This window comes from Poecilia reticulata, chromosome 11 (genome assembly GCF_904066995.2).
Source record: "Poecilia reticulata chromosome 11, P_reticulata-male-v2, whole genome shotgun sequence".
Taxonomy (NCBI): domain Eukaryota; kingdom Metazoa; phylum Chordata; class Actinopteri; order Cyprinodontiformes; family Poeciliidae; genus Poecilia; species Poecilia reticulata.
This window is the reverse complement of record NC_088840.1, coordinates 608,115-626,130: the sequence shown is the minus strand read 5'-3', so window position 1 is coordinate 626,130 and position 18,016 is coordinate 608,115. Positions and strand designations below refer to the sequence as shown.

The 18,016-nt window shown below is 41.9% G+C and overlaps 1 protein-coding gene across 1 annotated transcript in view; it reads left to right on the top strand.

Moving 5' to 3' along the window:
* ilf2 (interleukin enhancer binding factor 2) overlaps nt 1-14,740 on the top strand; it is a 33,127-nt gene extending 18,387 nt beyond the window's left edge. The window contains exons 12-15 of the mRNA XM_008421582.3: nt 833-947; nt 1,154-1,244; nt 6,332-6,487; nt 14,551-14,740. Of these exons, the coding sequence (XP_008419804.1) occupies nt 833-947; nt 1,154-1,244; nt 6,332-6,483 (358 nt within the window). The 3' untranslated portion in view covers nt 6,484-6,487; nt 14,551-14,740. The remainder of the gene's footprint in view (nt 1-832; nt 948-1,153; nt 1,245-6,331; nt 6,488-14,550) is intronic.
* Nucleotides 14,741-18,016: the final 3,276 nt, after the last annotated feature.

Sequence of the window (18,016 nt, the reverse complement as noted above, 5' to 3'; positions counted from 1 at the left end):
TGAGAGTGTTACGCAAAAGAAATAATCACCGGACCGAAACACGGTGTGCTAAATAATAAAACAATTTAACAAAACTTTCCTCGATGATGGAAGAAAATTGCTGCAGCTTTTATTTATACTATTAGCTTTTGGTGCTTTTGCCAACTTTATATTTGTGTTATTATTTTAACAACCCTAACTTAATTTTATTTTTTATTTGTCTACCTGTGATGTATGTTGTGATTCACTTTGGTCAGCTGAGGCTGTTGTAAATGTGCTATATAAATAAACTTTGACTTGACTTGAGGAATTTTAATAATTGCGGTGCTTGAATCATTCGAGGAATCATTACAGCCCTTAATAAAGCTGCTGATTAGTTAGCCTTTGTACCGTGCAATTGTATTCTTTCTTTGACAGGACGCCAATATGTGGAGCAATGTGTGATATTTAATTATACACAACTGTCAATAGTTTTGTCTCAGGTTATTCAATTTAAAATGTTGGCAAGCAAATAAGGTATCCAATCTTAGTTTTGTTTTGAGATATTTGTTTGCCTTTACATCAGAACGTTTTCATACTTTTACCGCTGGGTCTACAAGAGGAACAGTGCAAATCTCAGTATAGAGGATCTTGCTGATTACTAGTTGCTAAAGCACTTTCCCCCTTCTATGACACACTTATCAATGCACTTCATGAGCACTGCATACTGTGCATACTTTGAAATTAGAATCTACTGCCCCCTATGTGGATTTGTTGACAGTACTGACATACTTTGTAACAAAAATGTGTATGCTTCTCAAAATCTGCACACACTAATCTGTCTAAATAGAAACATTGTTTTGAATTTGTTTAGGCGTTGCCTTCAGATGTTGGCTGCTGGTCTCTTTCTTCCTGGCTCTGTGGGAATTACTGACCCCTGTGAAAGTGGAAACTTTAGGGTGCATACAGTCATGACTCTGGAACAGCAGGTAAATGCTTGGCTCTGCAGTAGCAGGACATCAATGGTGTTGGTCAATATTTATTATTATTAATTTTCTCTTAATATAGGATTCAGATAAATATCTTGCAAACAGAAAAAATAAACTTGCCGCGAGAGCGGTTGTAGACACAAAGCAGCTGAACAGAAGTAAGAACTGAAACATGACAACCTGATGTTTCTTTTGTTTTTCTTTAGGACATGGTGTGTTTCACTGCCCAGACATTAGTAAGGGTGCTTTCTCATGGAGGTTACAGAAAGATCCTTGGCATGGAGGGAGATGCCAGCTGTAAGAAAATGGCTTTTCTTTGCTGCCTCCTGGAAATAAGAAGGATTTCCGATTTAAAACAGACCATTAGTTATTATTTTTCAGTTGGAATGTTACTATTTATTTAGAATTACCCGTAGGTACACCAGAACATATTTTGTGCAGATGTGCTGTAAGGATATGAAACTTTTACTACGGCCTTACTGGTCTGTTCAATGCTTGCTAATATTTTGAAGTAAATAGTTTCATAACATCTTTAAAAGCTGCACAGAATGTTGAGATAGCTCCAGAGGTGGAAAGAATACCAAAATAAAGCACTTGAGTAAAATACAAGGGAAGTTGCCAAAATAAAATGTTACTCAAAAGTAAAATTTTACTTTTTTTTATGCTTGTGAATTTCATAAAGAAAATTAGAACATATTGGTTTCAGACTATTAATTAAAGAAGAACTTTTATAGATATCCATCAAAAAAGAAAACATACATAATGAATATCTGGGAAATGTTTAATTCCTCATGTCTTTTGTCAACTTCTGTCTTTACAGTTCTCAACAGATAATCTCCCCCATCTCAGCATCCATCTCTTATTACACCAAACCTGCTGCTTTTGATTTTTTGATGTTTTTTTATGTAGATGTACACCGCATCCTTCAGTGTACATCTACAAAGCTTCCCTGTTGTTTTCCTCCTTCTCAAATCATTTTAGCATCACCATCCACCTTTCCACATCTGCAGAACAGGAAATCAAAAGCTGGTTCCAAATAGTGGGCCATATAGTGATATTGCCCTAGGTTCAGGATGAGTTTTGGTCTTTTGTGAAAATCTGTTGTATTTTTCAGTTACTTTTCTTACAACTGCTTATTTCTATGGAGGACCAAAACTGACATAATAATAAATAAAAGAATAAATGTATAAATAAAAGAATACATGTATAAATGAAAGAATAAATGTATAAATAAAATAATAAATATATATTGTGAGAAGAAATAGAAGCATAAATATATATTTAGTTTTTCCTTTTCCTTACACATGAGTTCCGTCACGTAATATATATATATATATATTTTCTTTTTCATTTCCCCTAAACATGCGTTTCTGTCAAGAAAAATAGATATTTTGCTTAGTCTTTTTTTGCTTCTCCCTTTTCTGCTTGCTGTATTTCCGCTTGGTCTTTTTTCGTTTTCTGTATTTCTGCTGCATCAATATGTTAATGAGGAGAGCTGTCCAGCTCCTCTACTATTGGCCAATAGAGCTTTGGAACCAATGTCGCTGCGTGAGACGTTGTTGGGCGTTCAGCTCGCTCGGTGCATTCTTTACAGGCCACAGACTTTTTAAAAAGATTTTATTGGCTCTAGTGGCCTTTATTTGATAGTTAATTGACAGGAAAGCGGGCAATGAGAGATGGGGAATGACATGCAGCAAAGGTCGCCAAGGTCGGGAATCGAATCTGTGACGGCTGCGTTGAGGACTAAGGCCTCCATATGTGGGTAGTGCTTAACCCCTGCGCGAACACAGCACACCCTACAGGCCATAAACTAAAACAAACTCTATCCCGGTGATTTTAATGTGTTACCAACTGCAGTGACATTAGTTGTTAGTTGGATATTCCAATGTCCGCCGAGAAAGCAGCGTTTAGCTCTAGTTTGATCTGATTTCATCCATCCATCCATCCATCCATCCATCCATCCATCCATCCATTTTCTTCCGCTTATCCGGGGTCGGGTCGCGGGGGCAGCAGCTTCAGAAGGGAGGCCCAGACTTCCCTCTCCCCAGCGACTTCTTCCAGCTCTCCCTCCCAGATGACCGAGCTTCTCACCCTATCTCTAAGGGAGAGCCTAGCCACCCTGCAGAGGAAACCCGTTTCGGCCGCTTGTACCCGTGATCTCGTTCTTTCGGTCATGACCCAAAGCTCATGACCATAGATGAGGGTGGGAACGTAGATCAACCGGTAAATCGAGAGCTTTGCTTTTTGGCTCAGCTCTCTCTTCACCACGACGTACCGGTACAATGCCCGCTTCATGGCAGACGCTGCCCCAATCCGCCTGTCAATCTCCCGCTCCCTTCTTCCCTCATTCGTGAACAAGATCCCCAGATACTTAAACTCCTCCACTTGAGGCAGGACGACCCACTGACCCGAAGAAGGCACTCTACCCTTTTCCGGCTCAAGACCATGGCCTCGTATTTGGAGGCACTGAGCCTCATCCCGGCCGCTTCACACTCGGCTGCGAACCGCTCCAGTGAGAGCTGCAGATCACGTTCCGATGAAGCCAACAGGACCACATCATCCGCAAAAAGCAGAGATGCGATCCTAAGGCCACCAAAACAGATCCCCTCAACACCTCGGCGGCGCCTAGAAATTCTGTTCATAAAAGTAATGAACAGAATCGGTGACAAAGGGCAGCCTTGGCGGAGTCCAACTCTCACCGGAAACGAGCCCGACTTACTGCCGGCAATGCGGACCAGACTCTGACACCGGTCATACAGGAACCCCGAGGGACATGGTCGAACGCCTTCTCCAAGTCCACAAAACACATGTAGACTGGTTGGGCGAACTCCCATGCACCCTCCAGGACCCTGGTGAGGTGTAGAGCTGGTCCAGTGTTCCACGACCAGGACGAAAACCACACTGCTCTTCCTGAATCCGAGGTTCGACTATCCGACAGACCCTCCTCTCCAGGACCCCTGAATAGACCTTACCAGGGAGGCTTAAGAGTGTGACCCCCCCACCCCCTGTAATTGGAGCACACCCTACGGTCCCCCTTTTTAAACAGGTCTGTCAATCCAGGGGAACTGCCCCCGATGTTCATGCGATATTGCAGAGTCGTGTGAGCCAACACAACCCTACAACATCCAGAGCCTTAAGGAACTCTGGGCGGATCTCATCCACCCCCGGGGCCCTGCCACCGAGGAGCTTTTTGACCACCTCGGCGACCTCGTCCCCAGAGATTGGAGAGCCCAACCCAGAGTCCCCATGCTCAGCTTCCTCAACAGAAGGCATGTTGGTGGGATTGAGGAGGTCTTCGAAGTATTCCGCCCACCGGCCCACAACGTCCCGAGTTGAGGTCAGCAGCACACCATCCCCACTATAAACAGTGTTGATGCTGCACTGCTTCCCCCTCCTGAGACACCGGATGGTGGACCAGAATCGCTTCGAAGCCGTACGGAAGTCTGTCTCCATGGCCTCTCCAAACTCCTCCCACGCCCGAGTTTTTGCCTCAGCGACAACCCGAGCCGCATGCCGTTTCGCCCGCCGGTACCCATCAGCTGCTTCTGGAGTCCCACAGGCCAAAAAGGCCCGGTAGGACTCCTTCTTCAGCTTGACAGCATCCCTCACCGAAGGTGTCCACCAACGGGTTCGAGGGTTGCCGCCGCGACATGCACCAACAACAACCTTGCAGCTGCAGTTCCGATAGGCCGCCTCGGCAATACAGGCACGGAACATGGTCCACTCAGACTCCATGTCCTCAACCTCCCCCGGAACATGTTCGAAGTTCTGCCGGAGATGAGAGTTGAAGCTCCGTCTCACAGGGGACTCCGCCAGACGTTCCCAGCAGACCCTCATTACACGTTTGGGCCTGCCAGGTCTGACCGGCTTCCTCCCCCACCACCGGAGCCAACTCGTCACCAGGTAGTGGTCAGTGGACAGCTCTGCACCTCTCTTCACCCGAGTGTCCAAGACATACGGCCGCAAATCCGATGAGACGATGACAAAGTCAATCATCAAACTGCGGCCTAGGGTGTCCTAGTGCCAAGTGCACATATGGACGCCCTTATGCCTGAACATGGTGTCCGATTTATGAACGCTAATTTTGGCCAGTCGTTTTCCAGCTCCCTCAGCACTCAGAGGTTCACTTAAGGCTGTCAACAAATTTCCTAACTGAACACTCCTGTCAAACAAATGTTAATATATGCCTTTCATTATGACCAACTGATACAAAAAAGTGGTAATTAATGCTTTTACATGAAACAGACTACCCTCTTTTAAAATGTACTACGACAAAAGTATATGTATGTATATATATCATTGAATATTTTGATAAGCGCGTCAGAAGTGGATGCGCTGGTTTTAGCCTCTGGGTAGCGTTCAGTTTGTCTCTTACTGCCAAGATCGACTCAAAACCTTCCACGATTGCGATTGGTTACACACTGATTTCTGGTGAATGTGGCACACAATATGGAAGCTATTGAAGAAAACATTAGATTAGTTAACATTAAAATTATTTAAAATATTGAATATGACTTGACAAGAGTGTTCAGTTCTGAAATTTGTTGACAATTTCTAAGTGAACCTCTGAGCGCTGACGAGGGAGCTGGAGAACGACTGGCTGAAATTAGCATTCATAAATCGGATCAACCTAGAGCTAAACGTACTTTCTCGGCGGACATTGGAATATCCAACTAACAACTTATGTCACTGAAGTTGGTAACACATTAAAATCACCGGAATGAAGTTTGTTTTAGTCTGTGGCCTGTAAAGAATGCACCGAGCGAGCTGATTGCCCAACGTCTCACGCAGTGACGTTGGTTCCAAAGCTCTATTGGCCAATAGTAGAGGAGCTGGACAGCTCTCCTCATTAACATATTGATGCAGCAGAAATACAGCAAACGGAAAAAGACCAAGCAGAAACACAGAAAACGAAAAAAGACCAAGCAGAAATACAGCGAGCGGAAATACAGCAAGCAGAAAAGGGAAAAGCAAAAAAAGACTAAGCAAAATATCTATTTTTCTTGACAGAAATGCATGTTTAGGGGAAATGAAAGAGAAAATATATATATTACGTGACGGAAACTCATGTGTAAGGAAAAGGAAAAACTAAATATATATTTATGCTTTTTTCTTCTCAAAATATATATTTATGCTCTTAAATATATATTATTTCTTATTATGTCAGTTTTGGTCCTCCAAAAATATATTCATGCTTTTATTTCTTATCAAAATATATATTTATTTTTTTATTTATACATTTATTCTTTTATTATATTATTATATATAAAATTTTATTTCTTATGTCAGTTTTGGTCCTCCATATATTTCAGATAATCAGTTGAATATTTCATGTTTAGTCACAATTCTAAACAAAAGATTAAATCTAAACTGTTCTTTCCCAGACTTGGCCATAGAAATGTCTACATGGGATGGAGTTATTGTCACTCCATCAGAAAAGGCGTATGAGAAACCCCCAGAAAGAAAAGAAGAGGAGGATGAAGCTCTCGAAGAAGGAGGAGATGGAGAAGATGAGAGCATGGAGACTCAGGAATAGGAAGGTTAGAGCAACTTGACACATTACTGAATCCAAAACACCGATTTTGCTTTCATTTGAGTCTTCAGAAGGCGATGAATCTCTGTAATACAGTGCTACAGAAAAGGCTGCATTGTTGAAAAATGTTTGTTGTTCCAACAAGCCTCATAATTTCTGAAATTGGGTAATCACTGAATTTTTGACCTATCAAAATGTAAGTGTTCCTTTGTCTGGTCATAGCTTCTTTATGCTCATAATCTGGTTAATAGCTTAATATTTTATAAAATTTTAACTTTTTTCCATTTCATTTTTATGGAGTGAAAATGGTCTCAAAATACCTGTGTGTGTAATACTTGATTTGTAATCTGTGTAAGCATCTTTGTGTGTAACTTTGGATAGTTGTATCTGTGAAACATGATTTGTAAACCGTAAAGAGGAAATGTCTGCAATAACTCCAGGTACTTGTAAGTATGTGGTGAAATGCATAATCAAAAATTAAGAAATTATGAATACAAAATAAAAATAGTTATAATTTCTACAAACAATAAATTTCTGCACACAGATTTTTTTAACTTCAATCTCACAAATCTGATCATTTCGAATTCAAACCTTTTTCTACGCCTACAAATGTTTACTAAGTACGCACAAGTTACCTGATACGCAGACAAAACTGCCTGATACACAGACAAAACTGCATTTACGCACATATTCGTTGGTGCACAAGGATTTTTAAGACTCATTTCACGCTTCCGACAGCCTCAGATTTGTGCGCAAGTGGTGTGTTTAATGCTGGTAGAAAGCTGGGTCATCAGATTTTTGCTTGGAGTGTAGTGTTTTTATCCTCTGAACGTCTGTCACTGTGCTTGTGCCGAAGTGAAAGACGTTTGACACTGACAAACCTGACTTTGACAGTTACGAAACCTGAAAATTACTTGTATCTTCACAATGTATAAGTAAAATTTTTTATTTTCATTTTGATTAAATTGATATGCATTCAATGTTTTGCTGTGAAGGCTATTTTGGCAGCAGTGCTTTAAATAAATGCATAAAATATTTATTTTATGCATTTGTCAAAATATCAATTGAAAAACAAATTTGCTGTCTTTGAATCTAAACCATCTGAATATATTTTACCATCTGCATTAATCAACTTGACAAGAACAATGACGAGACAAGAATACCAGGTTTGTCCTGGTTTGCAGATGAAGTTTATATATATTCAAGGGCTGATGAAATGGGGTCTTTGTGCATTTCACATAGATCCAGACACAAATACAGTTTGATCTGAAGATTCTGGAGGCTGTGTGAACATTAGTCTAAATCATTATGTACGTTGAGAAGTCAACATAGATAAAGAAGGTCCCTTTCAGTTTCTTCTGGTGAATAAGGTCTAGCTGCAGATGATGTTCCTGGCAGGTCCAGGTCTACATTCATTACTGCTGAAGCAACAATATATGGTTACTGTGATAGTGACTAACATCAGCTACATTACCTTATCAAGGGTAGAGTACATTTGGAAATATGTGATCAAGGATTAATAAGTAAATTAACTGCAGGTAAATAGCTGTTTTCTTGTCTTATCTGATGCGTGTGCCCTATTTACACAAACACAAAGTAAATTTATATACAGAGATGTATATCGATAGAGGTACCGACAGGACAAAGAACAAATAATGGGAAACATGAAAACATAAACAAAAAAGATGGCCTGCTTGAATTGTTGAAGCTTTGCATTTGTCGGCATGAAGTGCCAGGATTAAGACGTGAACTATCTTGCCAATATTTGGTGCAGGCCAACGCTTTTTTAACCATATGAATTCACTGCTATCATCACAGATGGTTTTCTGACTGCCTTCACTTGACAATAAATAAAGAGCAGATGATCCACAATGCAAAAGAAGTGTATAATTAATGCTGCAGAGTTAAGGTAAAAGGGGGGACAGGTTCATTTCCTAAAGGTACATGCCGACTTCGGCATGTACCTTTAGGTACATGCCGGTTTCATGCCGACTTCAAGCACTTGCCGACTTCAAGCAAGTGCTTGAAGTTGTAAAGCGCGCTTTACACGCTTACGTGTAAAGCGCAGTTTACACGTAAGCCTAAACTGCGCTTACGTGTTGACACTGGTGAATAAGGTCTAGCAGCAGATGATGTTGTTCCTGGCATCATTGCTAGAGTTAGCTACGAACAGCTAAAGTAGTACAGCTCACATCTAGACATTAGCTCCCGTAACAGAAAAATATTAGAAGGAAATAGTATCAAACTACCAGACATATAAAACGTAATTTGAAATTATTTATAATTACTTTGTCTCATTATAAACAGAGAGCAAAGCATGCAGGTTTAACTTCTACTTACTTCTGAGGGCAGACCACCGGGACGCTCTGTCTCGTATGAAAACCTGTTTTTCCACCCAACAAACCATTCCACCACCTTGTGGTCATTTTTTAAACCACGTAATCTCATCTGTACCACTCAAAAATGCACAATATGTCTATAAACATTTTGGAAGTATTATAAAGAAGTGCTGAGATATTCCGTTTTCCAACGAAATAACGTCTTTGCCCCTCAGCACAAGCACAGTGAGAGACATTCAGAGGATAAAAACACTAGACTCCAAGCAAAAATGCTGGGTTTCCACCAGAAGCGTGAAATGAGTTTCAAAAATCCTTGTGCACTCTAACTGGATATGTGTGTAAAGGCAGGTATGAATGTGTGTATCAGGCGGCTCGTTCGTACTTATTTAACATTTGTAGGCGTAAGTATGTGGTCAGATGCAAAAGAATACCAAATAAAAGTACACACACACAATTAAAATTTCTACAAACGTATAATATTTGCACACAGATTTTGTAACTTCAGCCTCACAAATCTGATAATTACGAATTCAAACCAGAGTTATGCACACATTTCCTCTGTAGGGTTTACAAATCATGTTTCACAGATAAAGCTATCCAAAGTTGCACACAAAGATGCTTACACCTGATTACCAGAGGTGGGGACTCGAGTCACATGACTTGGACTTGCGTCAGACTCGAGTTGTTAAAATCAAGACTTGAGACTTGACTTGAAAAAATGCTCAAAGACTTGGACTTGACTTTGACTTGAAGCTCTTTACTTGAAAAGACTTGACATTTTACCCAAAGTCTTAAAATTTAAAGCGCATTATTTATAAAGTGGGCCCATTAATTCATTTCACTCATTCCGTATTAAAGGCGTAGACCGTCCCTCTATTTTTCCACACTCTGTATGTATGTGTACGTAGCTGTAGCACAACCAATCAAATTAACTGGATTTAAAAATAACGGGGAAAAAACAAGAGACAAAAAATGCTCAAAGCAGATATGCTCCTGTGAGTAATTTCTTTTGGGTACATCAATCATAAAGTATCCAACTAGAAACTGAGTGAAACATACAAGACCAGGATCTCAGATGGAGATACAACTTCCAACTGTTCGGCATTTGAAGTTGCACAAAGAGGTAAGCGGTACTTTTCTGTACCTCAACTCAGGGAAGAGCGTTTCTCTCTGTCCCATCATAATGATGAACTGGGTGCAGTTCCATCACAGGAACTGCACCCAGTTCAGTTCCTGTTCATAAGGGAAACTACGGTTTCTTACACCCCTTCCCCACCCTGCTCCCGTATTGGTATTTTTCCATAAATATCCCCTCCCCCCCGTAAATTTTACTCCCCCCCCTCCTCTGACTGTAGCACCGGACCGAGACATTTTCCATATTCTTCTCAAATCCAAAATTCGACAGGTACGGGTGTATTTTGAAGACATCTATGTTGGGAAATTAAATTGACAATAAATGGATTGTTTACTGCAGTCAGTGCATTAAGTCTACTGTTTTTTCAGTAATAACTCTTCAAATGGCGGCATGATGGTCACAGAACCCATTTCCAAGTGGTATAATTTTACTAGAAAACAAATCAAAATCCAGTAATTTTGCTATCTTTCAGAAATTGCTGTAAAAGTAAAAAATGGTACAATTGTAAGGATCCTGAAGGTAATGCAGTGGGGTAGTTCTAAGTATTTCTGGATGGTAATGCAGCACATTATTTTGTCTTGGTTAGTGATTCTGGCAAGTTTGATTCAGACAACATGTTTTATCAATACTGAGATGTGAAATTGGCTGTAGATTTAACCTCACATGAACTGACATATTTATTTTACCATCCATCCATCCATTTTCTTCCGCTTATCCGGGGTCGGGTCGCGGGGGCAGCAGCTTCAGAAGGGAGGCCCAGACTTCCCTCTCCCCAGCCACTTCTTCCAGCTCCTCCGGGGGAATCCCAAGGCGTTCCCAGGCCAGCCGAGAGACGTAATCCCTCCAGCGTGTCCTGGGTCTTCCCCGAGGCCTCCTCCCGGTGGGACGTGCCCGGAACACCTCACCAGGGAGGCGTCCAGGAGGCATCCTTACCAGATGCCCGAGCCTCAACTGGCTCCTCTCGACGTGGAGGAGCAGCGGCTCTACTCTGAGTCCCTCCCGGATGACCGAGCTTCTCACCCTATCTCTAAGGGAGAGCCCAGCCACCCTGCGGAGGAAACCCATTTCGGCCGCTTGTACCCGTGATCTCGTTCTTTCGGTCATGACCCAAAGTTCATGACCATAGATGAGGGTGGGAACGTAGATCGACCGGTAAATCGAGAGCTTCGCTTTTTGGCTCAGGTCTCTCTTCACCACGACGGACCGGTACAGCGCCCGCTTCACAGTAGACGCTGCCCCAATCCGCCTGTCGACCTCCCGCTCCCTTCTTCCCTCATTCGTGAACAAGATCCCCAGATACTTAAACTCCTCCACTTGAGGCAGGACAACCCCCCTGACCCGGAGAAGGCACTCTACCCTTTTCCGGCTCAAGACCATGGCCTCGGATTTGGAGGCACTGAGCCTAATCCCGGCCGCTTCACACTCGGCTGCGAACCGCTCCAGTGAGAGCTGCAGATCACGTTCCGATGAAGCCAACAGGACCACATCATCCGCAAAAAGCAGAGATGTGATCCTAAGGCCACCAAAACGGATCCCCTCAACACCTCGGCTGCGCCTAGAAATTCTGTCCATAAAAGTAATGAACAGAATCGGTGACGAAGGGCAGCCTTGGCGGAGTCCAACTCTCATCGGAAACGAGCCCGACTTACTGCCGGCAATGCGGACCAGACTCTGACACCGGTCATACAGGGACCTGACAGCCCGTATCAAAGGGCCCGGTACCCCATACTCCCGGAGTACCCCCCACAGGGCCCCCCGAGGGACACGGTCGAACGCCTTCTCCAAGTCCACAAAACACATGTAGACTGGTTGGGCGAACTCCCATGCACCCTCCAGGACCCTGCTGAGGGTGTAGAGCTGGTCCAGTGTTCCACGACCAGGACGAAAACCACACTGCTCTTCCTGAATCCGAGGTTCGACTATCCGACGGACCCTCCTCTCCAGGACCCCTGAATAGACCTTACCAGGGAGGCTTAAGAGTGTGATCCCCCTGTAATTGGAGCACACCCTCCGGTCCCCCTTTTTAAACAGGGGAATAACCACCCCAGTCTGCCAGTCCAGGGGAACTGCCCCCGATGTCCATGCGATATTGCAGAGTCGCGTTAGCCAACACAACCCCGCAACATCCAGAGCCTTAAGGAACTCCGGGCGGATCTCATCCACCCCCGGGGCCCTGCCACCGAGGAGCTTTTTGACCACCTCGGCGACCTCGTCCCCAGAGATTGGAGAGCCCAACCCAGAGTTCCCATGCTCAGCTTCCTCAACAGAAGGCACGCTGGTGGGATTGAGGAGGTCTTCGAAGTATTCCGCCCACAACGTCCCGAGTTGAGGTCAGCAGCGCACCATCCCCACTATAAACAGTGTTGGTGTGCACTGCTTCCCCCTCCTGAGACGCCGGATGGTGGACCAGAATCGCCTCGAAGCCGTACGGAAGTCTGTCTCCATGGCCTCTCCAAACTCCTCCCACTCCCGAGTTTTTGCCTCAGCGACAACCCGAGCCGCATGTCGCTTTGTCTGCCGGTACCTATCAGCTGCTTCTGGAGTCCCACAGGCCAAAAAGGCCCGGTAGGACTCCTTCTTCAGCTTGACAGCATCCCTCACCGAAGGTGTCCACCAACGGGTTCGAGGGTTGCCGCCGCGACAGGCACCAACAACCTTGCGGCCGCAGCTCCGATAGGCCGCCTCGGCAATGGAGGTACGGAACATGGTCCACTCAGACTCAATGTCCCCCACCTCCCCCGGAACGTGTTCGAAGTTCTGCCGGAGATGAGAGTTGAAGCTCCGTCTCACAGGGGACTCCGCCAGACGTTCCCAGCAGACCCTCACTACACGTTTGGGCCTGCCAGGTCTGACCGGCTTCCTCCCCCACCACCGGAGCCAACTCGTCACCAGGTAGTGGTCAGTGGACAGCTCCGCACCTCTCTTCACCTGAGTGTCCAAGACATACGGCCGCAAATCCGATGAGACGATGACAAAGTCAATCATCGAACTGCGGCCTAGGGCGTCCTGGTGCCAAGTGCACATATGGACGCCCTTATGCCTGAACATGGTGTTCGTGATGGACAATCCGTGACGAGCACAGAAGTCCAACAACAGAACACCACTTGGGTTCAGATCGGGGGGGCCGTTCCTCCCAACCACGCCTCTTCAGGTCTCACTGTCATTGCCCACGTGAGCATTGAAGTCTCCCAGTAGAACCATCACATCCAAATTCAAAACCACTGTGCTTTATTTGCAATGAGTGCATTGCAAATAAATCAAGTGCATTGATTTGAAAAAGAACACATGGTCTGTTATTTACATTTATTTACATTTAGCATAGTTGGAACATTGTTTAAAAAAAACAAAAAACTCAAAATGACTTGAAATTCCAAGCTCTCGACTTGAGACTTGACTTGACTTGAGGACAAAGACTTGAGACTTGACTCAGACTTGCAAAACAGTGACTTGGTCCCACCTCTGCTGAGTATCACTTCAATTGTAACAAGGCAGCCTTTTGTGGCTGGATTTTACAGTGAGGAAGAATAGTTGAGGCAGAGTCAGGTGGAAACAGCAGTGGTTTATTCTTCTCACAGCATCAAGAACCAGAACAATTTCACAGGTGAAACTGCAACCTTAAATAGTCCCTGCTGTGACGGACCAAACCAGCGGTCCGATGAATTGAGGGGGATCTCAATCCACCAATCTTCACCTAAAATACAAACATTTTCACTTACTTTTTATAAATATTTTATGTATTATCTTACACCATAATGAAAGGCCATAAAAACCCATAAACAATTCTTCCCTCCCACAATTTTCAATGGTCTCTCTCGGAACCTATAAATGGTGTCTGGACCCCGGGGCAGTATTTGTCCAAGCAGCTGTGCATAGCCCAGACCAAAAGGCTACATGCTAACCACTAAAAATACTCAATAAATACAGTTAAAAGTTCTTGTGTGCAAATTATTTATGTGCAAATCTATGCTTAAAGTGCAGTGCTAAATAAAGTGCTTGTTAATAAAGCGCAAAAAGTGCTTTTAAAGTGCTATATAATGACTTGAGTAAAAATAGTCCCAGTAATGAAGCTCTCTTCATTACACCAGTATTACACACGCACAGGTATTTTGAGACCATTTTCACTCCTTTTATTTGCCTGATTTCAATTTGTATGTTGGTGTAGATTGCCAGGATGGTTTTTCAAATCCTAGTTTCGAATGGGGTTTTGTTTTTTCAAAATACAGTATGGATCAGCATTCCTTTTCCTTTTTTTTTGTCTTTGATATTGTCTCTATAGAGATTCTTCCCTCACACTGCATTGTGTGTGGACATGGCTGCCATAGCATGCAAAAATGCCAATAAATGAGCAATTACAGAGAAGGGAATGTTGAGGCCCTTTCAGCTGTTGTCACACAGTTTTAGTTAACTACACAAAACTATTTTGTATCAGTGTATAATATCAGAATTTACATGGGAATATTTTGTGCTTTTGTTCAGCGTCATAGTATCATGTTGCTGTAAATATGTATCATATTAGGTGTTAAATGATGGTACCTTAAGAACCCCCCCAAAACCCCCAAAATGACCACGTATGTACTGCTGTTTTTTCATTCACAGTGAACTTGGCTAATCTCAATAAGGATGATGTGGGGTACACTGAGGAACCTATCAGACGAGCTCCCTTGGAAGCCAGAATTTCCCAAAAATGGGACTGTATTGTCTTTTAATTATTGAGAAGTTTTTCTTTCCCTTGATTTGGTTTTATATTTGTCTTTGTAAAAGTTGAATAAACATGTTTTCAGATTGGGTTATGTGTTTGTTCATGAAACAATCGAGTGAAATATGAAAATAGCAGAGCATCATCCAAACAAAGCAAAGCTTCCAATGAAGCATAACTGCACAATAATGTTAAGGAATGATTTCTAACTGACCCTGGAGACATCCCTTACACAAAGTTTTAACCAACATGCAGTGTCGGTGTTTCCTTAGGACAGGGGCGGTAAAAGGGGGGGGGGTGATGACAATTCTAGGGACCCTGACCAGCAGGGGGCTCTCCACAATTTAATTATATTTTGTTCATAGACATAAAATAAAAGATTCGTGGTCCTGTCAAATACAAAATTAATCATATTGTATTTTCAAAGATTGTTTTTAGCAGTAAAAATTTTATGTTGCCCCTCCCAGACCATAAAACACACATCCATTTTTGCCCTGAACCCCCTATCTGCATTAAATGGTTAGTTCCTGCTTGGAGCGCTTAACAGTGACGTGTGCAGCTGAATACAGCGGCGACTGTGGCAGTTACTATGCTGCTAAGAAAAGTTATAAAATCGGGTTTTCAAAAATAAAAAAGAGGGAGAGGGAGGAAAAAGGCAAGAGTGTTGATTTATAACCCAGTTTTTCTCCGAGAGGTGGGTAGACTGAGAGATTATCAACCATTTAGCATAGTTGGCTACAGACTACTGTTGCCTCATTTTCATTAGCATTTAATGAATTAAGGAAAAAAATTACCAACATATTCATATATTTAACTTGTTCCCTGTGCCTTTTACCTCTTAACAGATGAGCAGAAGCTCTAACCCACTTCCCTCCTGACCTGTTCTCTTCTGAGTGAAATTAAAGCTGCAGAATGTAACTTTTTTATAAATATTTTTTTCCACATTTTTTAAAACTCATGTTGTGACAATAATCTGTAAAAAATCTATTTCCTCTGCTTTCTCCCAGTGCTAGAAACAACCAGTCAGAGGCAGGAAAGTTTTAGTGCTGTCAATCACAATCTCATGTGGTGCTGCTCATCCTTCCTCCCCCTCAATTTGTGCCATGCTGCAGCTAGCATAGCCCAGAGCTGTGTAGATGCAAACTGTGAATGCTCAGTTTAGTTAGCATAGCTACCAATGATGACAGATCAACAGTTTCTTGTAATGAGAAGTTGTTTCTCCCCCATTAGCACATTTAGCAGTGAGTGAATGAGGCTAATTCACAGTGCTAAGAGTGGCCTACTGGTTCTGATTGGTTGTTTTGGTCAGAACGGTGCATTACTTTAACCAGTAATTGTAATTCAGGAAGGAGGTGGAGGAGATTGATTGTTTTCACAGATTATCTGTCTCATAACAAACTGCTATGACATGGTGACAGCTTTAACAAATATGGAGAAAACATATTTTTATTAAAGTTATGTACTGAAGTGATGATAAACTAACTGCTAACATCCAATCTTTGCACGACAGTTGATCGACTCGGCAAATTGTTTTTTGCGTAGCAGCATCAATACAGTGCTTCAAGCAAAATTAAATCTATTATGTCAGCTGTTTTTAAAACAGGTTTTATTGGCTCTAGTGGCCTTTGTTTGATAGAGAATTGACAGGAAAGTGGGTAAAGAGAGAAGGGAGAAGACATGCATGCGGCAAAGGTCACCAGCCCTCGAATCGAACCTGTGACAGACCTCCATATGTGGGTTGTGCTTAACGCCTGCGTCACCACAGCACCCCATTATGTTGAAGCTTGATGGGGGAGAGAGGGACTTCCTTTCTTTTCTATAGGAAGTATTGTTTCCACTTGTAGATTTTCAAGATACAAGGTTTTCAAATGAATTATAAATATTCTTTTCTGAAGTATCCCATTAGAAAATAGTATCAGTTTTGATTCCCATCCAGTGTACAGTAACTTCCATAATCTCCAGATTGATTAACTTAAAGGAGTAGTATTGTGTTTTCCAGGATCACAGTACCATTTTATAGCAGAATCAAGTAATTATGTAACCTTCAGTTGTTGTAAAAATAATGTACATATCAAACATGACTTAAAAGAAAATTTACCTTGCAATTTAATATCTTGTAATTGGGCCTCTGTCTCTTTAAGAAGCTGCTCTTTCCAATACTCTACCTTCAGCACATCATCACAACATTTCAACATTAAGCTGCTTAAAAGTGTTCTTCGGAGTATTGGATTCAGAAATGGTTACATATTAGAAGCTCCAGTAGGTGTGTAATTGCTGCAGTCGCTAATTTGAAGAAGCTAAGTGGGAAAGGCACGGGGGAGGGTAGCTCTATGAGGTGGGCTTGGTGAGAAAGAAGGTATAGGCAACCCCAAATGGTTACAAGAGATTCAAGAATTTTTCAAACATGCATGAAAGAATCAAAGCTACACTCCATGTATGTTTTGATGAGGGTCTAACATGTCAGTTAAAATTTTTTTTAAAAGTCAATATTACAGCTAAGTTGCAGAAAGGATGCATGAGATACTGTGATTATACTGAGCTCCAAATATAGAAAAACTATTTTGTTTCACAAATTGTTTGGTGATGAAAAAAAGCAATTTGTGAAAGGTTGAGCTGAGAACTAAGTGAAGAGACATCTAGCTTTATTTTGGCAGTTAAACTTCTTAAAGCGTTGAAGCTAATGTCTGTTCTTTGAAGTTGATTTCTACATGTGGCACAGATGTGCCATAACAAAAGTAGGTGAATCCAAGATTAAAATCATCTTGATCAGAAAATTAACTTTTATGCTTTTTTTTAATCACTTAATCACAATTGAAAAATCTGATTTGTAGTATGCATTTTATTAGTAATTTGGATGAGTTTGTTGCAGTGCAGTTTTAGAAATTTATAAACTTAAAATGTCAAAGTAAAAATTTTAAAATATTTTTTTAAATATTGCTTAAAAGCAACCATTCACTATAATCTAATAAAAATCTTATATCTAATTATTTAAAGAGCAACCAATTAAAGCCAACAGAAATTCTGCCATTCATCAGAGGAAATTAGAACTATATTTTAGAAAACCAGAAACATGACTACTGGGTTAATATTTACTGTTGAACAGCATTCTAGGAAACTACATTTTTATGAATTAAATCAGTTTATTATTCCTATTATAGTTTTACTTTGACAATTGCGAAACAGGTGTATTCCTCAAACAGTAACACACCATGCATGTCTTTCTAAAAATTCTTAGTTCATCGGTCTTGAAAGTAAATATGTGTCAAAGAACATGTTGGTGCGCTAGCATAAGTCCCTGTTTTATTGTGTAAAAACACAAATTGATTAGTCATCTTGTCAATATTACAGTGTAGTCTGGAGGGACAT